The 13,114-nt window shown below is 46.6% G+C and overlaps 3 protein-coding genes across 3 annotated transcripts in view; 2 read left to right on the forward strand and 1 right to left on the reverse strand.

Moving 5' to 3' along the window:
* Positions 1-3,844: 3,844 nt before the first annotated feature.
* ATP5MF (ATP synthase membrane subunit f) lies at positions 3,845-5,621 on the forward strand. Its single transcript, XM_014306801.2, has 4 exons — positions 3,845-3,950; positions 4,044-4,151; positions 4,969-5,085; positions 5,407-5,621. Exons 1-4 carry the CDS (start codon positions 3,938-3,940, stop codon positions 5,433-5,435), a joined length of 267 nt encoding a protein of 88 aa, XP_014162276.1. The 5' UTR covers positions 3,845-3,937; the 3' UTR covers positions 5,436-5,621.
* Positions 5,622-6,486: 865 nt separating this feature from the next.
* On the reverse strand, positions 6,487-13,108 carry CPSF4 (cleavage and polyadenylation specific factor 4). The gene is made up of 8 exons (XM_005420333.2): positions 12,966-13,108; positions 11,991-12,041; positions 11,339-11,491; positions 10,508-10,603; positions 10,285-10,378; positions 9,506-9,578; positions 8,860-8,952; positions 6,487-7,697 (listed from the first exon to the last, which is right to left on the reverse strand). Exons 1-8 carry the CDS (start codon positions 13,066-13,068, stop codon positions 7,629-7,631), a joined length of 732 nt encoding a protein of 243 aa, XP_005420390.1. The 5' UTR covers positions 13,069-13,108; the 3' UTR covers positions 6,487-7,628.
* PTCD1 (pentatricopeptide repeat domain 1) overlaps positions 13,067-13,114 on the forward strand; it is a 4,824-nt gene continuing 4,776 nt past the window's right edge. The window contains exon 1 of the mRNA XM_005420335.3: positions 13,067-13,089. Within this exon, the coding sequence (XP_005420392.2) occupies positions 13,067-13,089 (23 nt within the window). The remainder of the gene's footprint in view (positions 13,090-13,114) is intronic.

The raw sequence follows: 13,114 nt of genomic DNA on the forward strand, positions 1-13,114 counted from the left end.
ACCACTGAAGGTTTGATCCTTTATTAAAAGCACTGGGTGCTTTGTCATCAGTTTCAGTGGGCACGGGATCATTTAGGTAAATCCTCGTTTCTTGACCTTCTGAAGGCCACTCTGTGCTACCTCACACACCTGCAGATGCTGTGTCTGTGTATTCCTATAGGACCACTGACCACCCAGGTGAGACCCTGAGTCTTCAAAGGGTGGCACATGGAACAGAAAACATGATCCCAACCTTCGAGGGAGGCTGTTCTGCTTTTTACTTCTCCTTTTCAGCAACTGAGATGAAGTGTGACTTAACTTTTTGGGCCACATCTGAATCTTTAGACTAAAAGCTGCAATATTATGTGTTACCCTTGTTAGTGGAGAAAGGAAATCTCTTTTGTATCCATTGACGTCTTTTGCAAAATGCTCCGTGTTTTTTGAATTTATTTCTATTTTTATTTCTACTTCTATTATTTCTATGCCATTATGTACAAACTTCACAGCATTTTCTAGAGAGGTCTTCACTAAGATGAAAACCTCAGGGCAACACTCCATTAGGCTTTTATTTTTAGAGGTTGGGTTAAACCTTCTTGAAATTGGTAGGTTTAACTGCATTCCTTTATTTAAGGTAGCTGAAGGAGACATTAAGTCTATTGCCACCCACAATACAAGATTGCTCAAGAACCTGAAGGCTCTGGGAGGACAGTTTGGAGCAGGATATTAAAAGGAAAGAAGGTTATGTGTGGATGCTACAGTTCAGGTGGAGGAAGAGACAGAGAGACAGAGTATGGAAACAAGCAGAGAACGGAAACTTCAAAGAGCCTGAACAATCATTGATATAAGACCTGGACTGAATACAAGGATTTGGGGTCACATTGCTGCCTGAAGCAGGTGTGGAGCTCCAAGCAAGGCAACTGGTTCTCAGTGTGTGAATTCTTCTGTGGTCAGGAAAAAAGGGCCACGAGAATTCTTGTAAGCAAACAGAAACATGTCAGAAACATCTTTCTTTGTCACAGATCCTCCCATCTGGATCCACCAACAAGACCCTGAGTTTTGGCCAGCAGCACAGGTCAAAAGCAGGAAATGTGCAGCAAAACCTCCTGCACATCTGTACCATTCCACTCTTCCTGCTGGGTCAGGTTAAGGTGGCATAAAGAGAACAGCTCTGTTCCTCTCACCCTGCCAGCATGGGCAGCTCAAGCCATGGCTTGAGTCACTGCTGCCTCTAATTGCATTGGAGATGGATCCTCATTAAGGATGTCCATTCTTACCCTAACAATCCAAATTTCCCCAGATCTTGCAATAAGCAGTTTGAGCAGTTTTATGTGCTCTTCTACTCTGCAGGGAACTCCTTAAAACGAGGCCCCCGCCACTGGCTTTCTTCCTGTAGGTGAATTAATCTGCCTTGCATGAGTAATCCTATTTAAAACAATAGGTTGCCTTGCAAGAATGAGGGAAGCAAGTTTGGAGCATGATTTTCTGCAAGTACTGTAAAAAGGGCACATAGTAGTTCATCAGGGGACACTTCAGCCATAAAACGACAGTTACCGGTAAAGTCCAATAATAAAATAAAGGATAATTTCATAAGAGGATTTTAAACTCATTTAGCAGGGTCTAAATTTGGAACCCTTTCTTCAGGTGATCAGACACACTATACATTCCTAATCTTACTTTCTGATAGTAAGAAAAAAAAATTAAAAATCAAGCAGCAAGCAATGTATTCCTTCTGCCTTTTTTTTTTTTAATTATGTGATGTTTTGTTATTTATGCTATGCTATAGAAGTACTCAATATAAATAAATTAATTTTGGTAAAATAGAAAGTGAAGCTAGACATGGATACCAGCCTCTGATGTGTGACACAGTTCCATGTGTCTTCAGACAGCACAAGTCCCTCAGCTCATTTAATACCAGGTAACACAACCCTGCAGACTCCAAGAATCCTGCAGTGGCAGGAGGGAGGAGTATGGAAAAAGACTCTGTGAGCTGAGAAGTAAAAGCTGCAGAGATTAGTGTTTATGTGGGAGCCCTGTGGGCTCCTTTCAGCGTCCTTAATTTAGTTTTCATCTCTGATCCGCTCCACCAGTCCTCTGTGGGATGGAGATTTCATATCCCGGAATCCCGGGGTGCTGTTTGACCTGTCAGGGGCAGCGGGGGAACGGCTGCTCCCTGTTTACCGCTGCAGCGCTCTGCTTTTCAGCTCCAGCACAATAAACAACAACAAACCCTGACACTGCCATGAACCTGCACGGGAGGATTTGAAGCCTCTAGAGGTCACTACACGGGGACTATCAGCTGCAGCCGCTGCCTGCGAGTGACACCTGCTGGAGTCACACCTGGTGCCACCGCCCAGGGCTGCAGGTGTGCCCAAAACCCCCAGCAAGGCTCTGGGGAAAAACAAAGTAAATCTCGGTGGCTCTTTCCCGTTTTGCTCTGAGCTGGTGCAGTCTCACCTCAAGTTACGCGTGCAGTTTTGGGCACCACAACACAAGATATAAAGCAATTAAAAGGAGGGATACAGAGATGGGGAAAGGTCGAGGGGAGAAGCAAAACAAGGAATGGTTGAGGTGACTTGGTTTGTTCAGCTGGAGGAGACTGAGGGGAGATTCATCAGGGCTGCAGCTCCTCCCGAGGGGCAGCGCAGGGCCAGCTCCAATCTCTGCTCTCTGGGAATGGCTGGAATGTCAGGGGGAATATCAGTAAAAGGTTCTTCTCCCAGAGGGGAGTGGGGCACTGACCAGGCTCCCCAAGAAATGGTCACAGCCACTGTCAGGGCTGCACAGGCTGCTCCATGCAGGGCCAGCAGTTCGACTGTGATCCTTGTGGGTCCCTTAAAACTCGGGATATTCTGCAATTCCTGTTTCAGAAAGGTAAAATTTATTTTTATCTGCACATTAACTGCTCCACCACTCTAGTTATATGGGTTTATTTACACCGTATACCCCAACCCAGCCTCTCCTTTTGCCTTTGACACCCTTGCAGAGGACCTGGAGCAGAACACAGCGTATTCCCATAGGGAAAAGTCCTCAGTGGGCACTGAAGAACTTCTTACAGTACAATAAGTGACAATTTCAATGTATGTTGCAGTATATGCTGTCTGTGAGCACATATTTACTGTGTTAGAGCTGTAACTTAAGAACACACTAGAAAAGGTTCATTTGTGGGACATCGACAAGATTGCTGATGGAGACGTGTGAAGATGCTGATGACAACTTGTGAATTTTTCTATATTTCCTCACAATCTGAAGCACTGCAAGGAGGGCACCTGACACCCCGTAACGTGGGACGGTGCGAGGCGCTGCCCTGGGGGATTGAGGGACATGATCAGGAGTTGTTTACCATCCCCTGAGGAAGAGCACAGCTGATGAAGGGACCTGCTGGACTAGAAATAAAGGGAAAATCCCTCAGGTGCCCCAGCCCTCTGCCAGGCTGGCAGTGCCTGTGGCACCTGGGGCAGAGTGTGCAGCCCCCACTGGGGAATTGGCCCCCAGAGAGGAGATCACAGAATCATGGAATGCTAAGGGATTGGGAGGACCTTAAAGACCATCCAGTTCCAACCCTCTGGCATGGCCAGGGACACTTTCCAGTAGATCACGTTGCTCCAATCCCTGTCCAACCTGGCCTTGGACACTTCCAGGGGTCCAGGGGCAGCCAGAGCTTCTCTGTACAACCTGTGCCAGGGCTTCACCACCCTCACAGGGAGGAAATTTTTCTGTATATCTAATCAAAATTTCCCCCACTTCCAATTAGTACCCGTTACTCCTTGTCCTGTCCCTAGGACAGGCTGGACGGGTACACAGCGGCACCGGGACCGCCATGGTCCCTCCCGAGGGGGCCGTGACACACCCAACATGGCGCCGTGACACATGGCGGCGGCCCCGTCCCGCCCGCCGGCCGCGTTCCCGCCCTTCCCTCCTCCCATGAGCCCCCGCGCGCGTCCCTTCCGGGCACACCAAGATGGCGAAGCCGGGTGAGTGCGGGGGGATCAAGGTGACCGCGGCGTTCCCCTCCTTCCCTCCCTCAGCCCCGCGCTGACCGGGCTCTCTCCCTCTCCCTGCCGCAGTTCTCCTCAAGGACACCAAGCTGATGGACGTGAAGCTGGGCCAGCTGGGCAGCTGGCTGGCCATGAGGGACTTCACCCCCGGCGGCATCTTGGGGGCCATTCGGAGAGGTGAGGGGGCTGCGGGGGAGACCCGGAGGGTGCGGGACCCTCATTCCTTCTCCTGAGGGAGCCAGGGATAATAGCACACAAGAAACCCTGCCTGCCGGAGTGGATGTTGCCTGAGGGGAGGGTGTCTGGCAGCACAGGGGCTACTCCATGGCCAGTTTTGCCTTCCCAGAGCAGTTCCTCCTGTAACATCTCGTTTTTCCATCTGTAAATTTATTTCTCGTGTGGGCTTTATGCACTGGATGTTTATTCTCAGTGTTCCTTTTTGTATAAAGGGGAAATGGGATGCCCTTAGTCCTGAACCCGTTGTCTGGAAATCTTGGGGTTTCACAGCATCACAAATAAACAAAAAAGGATTAAAAGACAGTTGATCCCTAGAGATGGTAAAAGAGGAGACAGAGCCGTTATGGATCACTTGGGACCAGTGTCATTTGCTGTAGATACAAATGTCATTCAGGTAGATTTAAACACAAAATGTGAAATGCAAGTGTCTGCCTTTGATAATACATGTGTGCATGTATATAATGTATGGGAGAGTTAGGTAATTCCAAAGCAGCCACAATAATATTTAGGGGAAAAATGGGAAAATGGGTTTTTTTCCCTTTTGTGGTTGTTTTTTTTTTAAGGCTTAGGACTGTTAACTTGGGATCACCTTGCTTAACCAACACACAGGTTGCCTCCTCTCAGACTTGCTTCTAAGACCTTCAGATGTTTCATTAGAACCAATTTCCTGAAGTTTTGTGAATCCAGGCTGCTTCTTTGTCTCACAGGGTAACACACAACTCATCTGGCTGCTCTGAAACATTTTCCTCCTCCACAGGGCACGAGAGATACTACAACAAATACATCAACGTGAGGAAGGGGGGCCTCGGGGGTCTCTCCATGCTGCTGGCTGGGTATGTCATCCTCAGCTACATGTGGAGCTACAGTCACATCAGTAAGTAAAAACCATGGCTGAGTGTGTGCAGGGCAGCTTGGAAGGTTGCCTGGGGGATAAAAACAATCACCTGCTGCTGCTTTTAGAAATAATATGAAAGATTTTTGGAAACAAATTTCTTATAGCGGTAGAAAACTTGAATGCTGAGTATTTTCTTGGCAATGAAGAAAGTTTAGACCTTGGTGCCTGTCTGACCTGACAGCACCTAGAAAATAAATGCTCAGAGTTTTTTCAGAATGCTTTCTTGCCTGTAGTTTCCGGTGTGGTGGGTTTTTTTTTCTGGTGAGTTCAGCAGAATTAACTTGCTGTGCTTTGTTGCAGAGCACGACCGCAGGAGGAAATACCACTGAAACACCCTCAGAAGGTGAAGGTGCAGCTCCTGGCACAGCTACCCTGACAGAAGACATCAGAACTATGGATATTAAACCTGTACTCTTGTGACCAATAATAAAGTGCATACACTTTACATTTCCTGAGCTGACATGCTCCTAATTGAATTGTTAATTGTACTGTGCAAATAAATTTGTCTTCTGAGAGTTTCACTCCTCAGGGTAAGTTCAGAGGGAAAGCAGCTGCTCCTTGGGTTGTATTATGAACTGGGGGAACTGTTAGCAACTGATTCCTGTTTGATAAAAGTGATAGCATGGGATTGCTTCTCCCCTAATTGGCCATTAAGGACAGGCTGGACAAGGGCTGAGAGGTTGTGTTTTGATTTGAAAGAATATCTGAGCTTTGTGTGCCCTGTGGGTGGTTCTGGTTCTCAGTCAGGCTGTCACCAAGGGCTGGAGGTGTTTTGGGCAGTTTTCCATCATTGCAGAGCACTGAGATGAGACAGGGCTGCAGCTCTCCTCATGTCACTGCCTCAGGTAACCCAAAATTGCCATCAGAACTTCCACTGCCAAAACTGGGAGGTCATTCTGAGTGAGAATAAGCTTCAGACTTTTAATCTGTCAAAATAAAGAAAAGGAAAACTTTCCTTCTTAAATGCAGCTCAAAGGAGCATCTGTGGATGTGGCCCCAGGGCTGAGCTTCCTCATGCCCCAAAATCACACCAGCACCTGGAGCTGGGCACTGCTGCCCACCTGAACCATCCTTGTCTGAACAGCAGGGAGGGTGAAAATCACTTCTTGAGGGACATGAACAATCCCCCAAGAGCTTCAGTGGTTACAGGAAGGCTTTCAGTGTTGGAAAACTGGTACTGAAGCCCAAAAGCTCCTAAACTGGATGGGGAAGGTGATCAGACACTGGAGTGTTTTAGCTCCTTTTCCACATGCCCAGTTACAAACAGATCACAGCTCAGTCTGAGGGGGGGCACAGAGTGTTATCAAAGTGTCTGATGGTCTGTGACTTCAGACTTGAAACTTCCACAGTGAAATAACTGCAGTCATTGACACCAACACAGGCTCTGGTCACTTCTCTTAATCCAGCCACATTTACCTTGTTCTTCAAGAAAAATAAATTCACAGCCAGCTTTTGCCATCAGTACATTTCAATAAAAACAAAGTATAAAGGCAGGCAGCAAATGAAGAGATGGGGTAGAATCAATAAGGCTCACATTGTGGGTATTTTTTTTCTTTTAATTCACATTTTGTCATTGGCCCTTTTGAAATAGTCATCTCAAAATAAACGGGGTTTGTGTTGAAAAAAAAAATGCTTTTAGAAGGAATCTCTACCAACACTTTAAAAGCAGTGTTCCGTAAGAATAAACAGCTCCACTTCCTGCTCTCTAGTGTGGGAATACCTGCTCAGTGTGAGCTGGATGACAGGGGCTGAGACAAGGCTCTTCTATTCCTACTCCAAGCCATGTTCTTGTCCCTCCTTTCTGCAAGTGGGAACTGAGCACAGCTGCTGCTTTCCTATAATCATTGTTCCTTATTGTCTGGCTAACCAGCGAGATGCCAATTTATTCTCCCCCTGATCAGTTCTCTCCCAGAAGATTGATTTCTAACCTTCAGTACAGCAAGAAGCACAGAAACAAAGTGAGTGGACACAGGTTTTACTGCCTGATGTACGTGAGGGGTCCCGTCAGCCACCAGGACAAGCTCACCAGGCTGACCTGGAGACAGGACTTGGCTTTTGAAGAGCTACAGGACAGCAGAATCCCTGCTTCCTCACTGAGGACAAGGCATTGCAAGTGTTAAGTTTTCCCAGTCAGTCTTCCTGCTTCCACAGGGAGGGCTGAAACGCTGCAGATTCTCCAAAGAGAAGTGGCAGAAGGAAAATACTTTAAAGAAACACTGGCCTAAGATGTGTTTATGTGGAGTGCTGCACCAGTAAGGGCTTGGTTTATCTACTGGCTTTTAGATCTACCTTTCATAAGGGCTCAATGAACACAGGCGGAGGCCAAAATTGATTTTAAAAAGGTTAAAACTTAAAAAAAGTTGGGAACAATTACAAAAACGTTGCTTAGCAGCAGCCAGCCTCTGACCAGTTCTTTCAGTAATGGCATTAAAAAAACAACCTGATTAATAGCTGCAGACATTGTGCTAGGCAGAAACCTTTCCTCAGTGGTAACAGCTCCCTTGCACCTTCCTGCTGCTCCTTCACTGTCCACTGAGAAAGGCCAGGTGTCCTTTGGTGCATCTGTTGGCATAATGACCTTTTTCACCACACTGAAACAGAAAGAGACAGGAATTATTGCAGAAATACAGCTCTTTCCTCCTAGCTGCCTTTATTAAGGCACCCAGCAAGTGCTCCCATTTGGAAGCTTTTCCACACGTGGAAGATGCAGCATTTAGCAGGTGCAGTGAAACAGGGTGTCAGGAGGGACAGGATTTATGGGCTGCTACCACGCCTTGGAGCAAAAACTGCTTCTATGCTGGGAGTAACCTGATGCCATGTTATTCTCAGGCATTTCCAAGGAGAGAACTCTCAGCACACAAGGAGGATTTCAACATTTGAGGCTTCTCAAACTACTCCAAGTGATATGCACCATATCCATGGGGGCTCTCCTGATCTTCATGAATAAACAAAGAAAAGCACCTCTGAACTTGAGAAAGTCACAGATTCGTGACTTTGCATCTTGAAGCTACTCAAACACAGAGAAATGCCAGTATCTGGTGCAACTGCCTTCTCCAGATCTGTAATTTACTTGCAGATAGAAGAGGCAGTTATTAAAGGTTTTCAGTGAAATGGATTCAGCTATTTGATATCCCTGTCCAATCACAGTGACTTTCACCCAAACAAGCACCTAAGGCTCAGAGTGGACATGCAAGATGTTGTAACTGTCAGAGCTAAAGGAACAGGAAGATTCTTTGTCCTTTTCTAGTGACTGTGGCTTTTGTGGAAAAATAAGGAGATGGAAATTTGTGTCCAAATTTTCCTGGTGCTCCTCAATGAGCAACCAAGGTGAACAACTCATTCCTTGGTTTGACACCACAGGATGCATTTACAGCTCAAACACTGAGCAGGCTTTGCAAACCTAATTTGTTACTTTCAATGACCTTCCAGGAGAAGAGAATCTACACCCACCAGTGTAAGCAAATCAGTTTGTGGGACCAAAAATTTCTATTAACTCTTATTTTGAAATGCGCAGCTTAGCAGTCTCCTTTCAGTCTTCGGGGCAGGGTTTTCCTGTTTATTAGCAGACAGCAAAGTCTTAGAGAATTTGTCATTGTCACAGCAAGGCAGCGACCTCAGAACTCAAGGCCAATTCCCACAGCTGTATCCAGGCACCACACAGTGTCTGCTGAGCAGAGCTCAGAATTCAAGGACCTTTTTACACTGTGAAAAAGCCTTTTTGCCTTCCCTCCTGAGCCCTCCCCTCTGCATTACCTTGTAGCAGGTGACCTGCTCCAACGGCCTGGGTCCTCTGTTCCCACTGTTGTTATTTTGAGATTGCATGACTCCAATGACTTGGGGTGTCCTCTGTTGGGTAGGAGAAGAGTTCTGACTCGTTAAGTGCATCAAGGATAAAGATCTTTGTGGTTTTTGTTTTGTTAAGAAGGGAAAAGAGCACCCCATATGTCAAATGATCAATTTTCCTCCAAATCTGTGTGTGGGTGCTCTGCCAGCTGGAGCACCAGAAAGAAGAAATCAAGCACTGAGCCTCACAAAGCCCAGTGATGCTGTTTTTCTCTGGAAAGCAGATTTGGAGAGTAGGTTTAGGCTGCTAAAATATCATTGCCATCATGGAGGGATGTCACCCTGATTACAAAACCTGGCAGACTGCTGCACAACCACATCTGATGTGTTTCTGTGTGGCGTGGGAGTGTTCTGTGACATGATCTCCATGTGAAGCTGGAACAATTGTGGGGTTTCATCACTACAGTGGCACTCAGGGTTGCTCACTGTTTAATTCTCCCTTCCAAACCCAAGAGCCTGGGTGCCCAATTTTGACCACTTGACAACCTGTTCTATTTTAAAGCACTGTGGGAGAGGTTTGAGGGTGGCTGTGTGGGGAGGCAGGGAATCTGGGTACCTTTTGCTGTGTTTGTGTTGGCTGAGGCAGTGGTGGTTGCTCTGTGGTTCCCATTGGCAGTTCAAACCGAGGGCTGGTTTAGATGGAAACAAGAAAATTGATTCTCAAATCATATGCCAACATTTTATCATCAGCTCAGTCAAGTATCTCCAAACAACAAAACATTCAGCCAGTTAAATCTGGCTCACAGGAAACAGACCTCCCCCTCCCCACTTCTCTTTACATATGTGTTGCATATCCCTCTGCCTTCTGGAATATAAATCCATGTGATTCCACTGCACTGATGGCACCTAATCACCATGCTCCTAATCACTTACTGGGAACTCCCTGGAGAGGCCCTGCTCCATATCATAGACTGGTTTGGGTTGGAAGGGATTCACAGCTCATACAGTTCCAACCACCCTGCCACAGGCAGGAACACTTTGAACTATCCCAGGTCGCTCCAAGCTCCATCCAACCTGACCTTGGACACTTCCAGGGATGGGGCAGCCACAGCTTCTCTGAGCAACCTGTGCCAGGGCTTCCCCACCCTCACAGGGAAGAATTTTTTTCTAATCCCTAATCTAAACCTACTCACTTTCAGTTTGAAACCATTTCCCCTTGCTCTGTCACTACATGCTCTTGTAAATATTTTTCAATCCTCAAATCAGTAAAAATTTGGCCCAACTAAACACTGGCAAATCTCCAAACCATTGGGAAGCACGGGAGCACCCTCATTTGACATGAACCAGACCACAAAGGAAACACAAGGCTGCAGGGCAGGCCTGGAGCATACTCACTGCATGAATTTACAGGCAGGGCCCTCTGGACAGAATCCTACCAGGTAATTCACACAAATGACTCTCCGAGTGTGCCGATGTCTGCACAGGGGACCTGCAACAACACAAAGCTCAGCAGTTCACATTCCATACATCCACATCCCAGCAGATCACGCCAAGATGGAACAGCAACACTCCCCCTTGATCTGCAGGCACAGGAACAGAAAGTGTGGGAGGCACATACCGTGTTTGCAGAAGCCTCTGTCATACCAGGGACAGTCTTTGATCTTCGACTCCGGGTCAATGTGCAAGAATGGACATTCCTTGTTACTGCATTCCCCTGTACCAAAGGCAAACACACTTCTCAGTCAATTGTGCAGGGCTGAGATCAAAATGACTCTCAAAACATTACCTGGATCATGTAGCTCCCACAGAGCTGTTACCAACAGTTTTAAGTTCAGGCATAACAGTCTCACTGCCTGCATTAACCTCCATGAAGAGCTCCAAGGACTCATCCCTGGTCAGCCAAGTTCTACCAGACTGGATGATTTATGTTTTTAAAAACAATGGGGGAACTAAATTTGGAAGAGCAGTCATAGTAACAAAACCCAAACATTTAGTGCACCAGAAGTGTGGAGAAACTACAAATTGCACACTAACCTCAATCCAAGGAAACCTACAAGACTCTAAGTTTCTGGCATCAAGTTGCCTCATTATGTCCAGATCTCCAGAGCTGGAAAGCAAGTGCACAAAAGTTTTGCACACCCATGCCCTCTACTGCTCATCAGCTCCCCAAAATCAGAGTCATGCAAAGACCAGCTGCTCAGCCTACTCATCTCATACCCAAAAAAAAAGAACTTAAGGCAAAAAAAGCAGTAAAACCAGCAGGTTCCCCCCTCTTCCTGCAAGGGACAAGCAGTCAAGTGAAGACATTTAGAATACATCACAAATTTAGATGGATAATAAGGTGAAGCAGATCTGGAAAAATGTCAGTCCAACATCAGACACAGAAGAATGTAATGCCATGAGGAGGAGGGATCTTCTTCAGACTCCCACACCTGCAGGAGCTACTTACCAAATTTGGAGTAGAAGTAACACTCAGGCATCTTGGTCATGTCATACTCGTGCAGGAACTCGCACTGGTCTCCCTTTTTGCACAGTCCTCGTAGCCAGTGTTTACAAACAACTGTCTTTTCCCCACTGATGTGTCTGAATGGGCACATGCCTCCTGTGGAAGGGTGGGAGAAGGGAAAAAAGAACAATCAAAGTGTGTCACACAGAGCAACAGCAACCCCTCTGCAAGAGGAGTTTCAGAAGACATCACCTATGATTTTAGCCTTAAGTGATAACAGCAAAACCAGGGAGTTCCAAAACAGCCTTGTGATACCCTCTAAGGAGCTTCACAACAAAGTCTCCAGCTCTTAATCCTGGAAACTACAAACCACAGCAACTAAGAGGCAGATCCACAGCAAAGACTGTTTATGGTGAGTTCAAACCTTCCTTTAACAATAGCTTTGTTTATTTATTCCCAGCTCCCTTAAAAAATACGATTATTTCCCAATTGCTGCAGATATTCCAACATCCTTCAGTTTTCTCCTCTATCTAGGTTATCCCCTCAGCTTTACAAAACAAGAGCACTATAATCCAGTGCTGGAAAATCTGTTTTCACCCCTCCAGTCCTGTGAGAACAACTGCCTTTTCCAATACTCCACACAAGAATAACTTGCCTTTTCCACATGCCGCCTTTAAAAAAAACTCACAGACAGCTGCGCCCGATTCTGTGGAGAGAACAAGGAAACATTATCTATTTTATCAAAGCTTCATGGCAACCTTCAAAACATTTCCTGCCCTAGAAAGAAAATCTGATCTCCAACATCAAGAAAAAAGCAACACTTTGGTTTGGGGAATTGACTTTCCTGTGGGAGTTCCTTGTGAAAGCCTGGCACATAAAAATATCTGTTTTCTTTTTGAGGGACTGCAAGGGGAGTTTGCAGAGATTTGGAGGTGCTTGTTTTGCTTTTCAGCTATTTAAGTTCTGGGTTTTCCTCTGCTGTTAAGTCAGTCATATCACAGAATACCCGGAGCTGGATGGGACCCAGAGGGATCGTCAAAGTCCAACTCCTGAACCCTGTATTTGTAATCATGGTATTAAAAGTCTTGTATTTCTTTACCAGAAGTGCCTGAAACAACCATTCGCATGTTATTCCTTGCAGATCCTGACAAAGAGGATCATTCAAGGGAGTTAAACACAAGTTTAGTAGCCCTGCCAGAAAAATTCAGCAAACTGTGAGTCTCCTGAGTCTGTGTCAGACTGAAGGAGATTTAGAGAGTCAGCCATGGATAAACCTAAAGCTGATGACTCTCCCCATCAAAACACCTCATCGACCAAAAGGGAATGAAAAAGGAAATATAAACTATTGTGCAGGAGAGTGATGTTTATTTACAGTAACATCTCAACTTTAATTTTCCAGCCTGGCTAGCAGTAACTACAAATTTCACTAAATAGAAAAGACAAACATCTGGGTTATGACAGAAACTTCATGGGGAAAGCAGAAGTTGGGTAGATCTACGGGTAAGACCTGAGGAAGACGCTCAGATCCCTGCAAACCTCCCAGGCAGCCCAGCCCTGCCCTGCCCTGCCCTGCCCACCCTGCTCCACGGCCCGGCCCGAGCCCCCCGCGGAGCAGAGAGCCCACACGCACTGTCCATGCCAGGGAAGGGGAGCGGCTGTGCCCCCAGCTGCTGCTCCACGGCCAGCTCCAGGTCGAACGTGATGTGATCCACGCTGGCGATGAGCTCTTGCATGGTGGCAGCTGGGGGCCGCCGGCAACGGGAAGGTAGGGGCGGGATG

This window comes from Geospiza fortis, unplaced genomic scaffold (assembly GCF_000277835.1).
Source record: "Geospiza fortis unplaced genomic scaffold, GeoFor_1.0 scaffold237, whole genome shotgun sequence".
Classification (NCBI taxonomy): Eukaryota; Metazoa; Chordata; class Aves; order Passeriformes; family Thraupidae; genus Geospiza; species Geospiza fortis.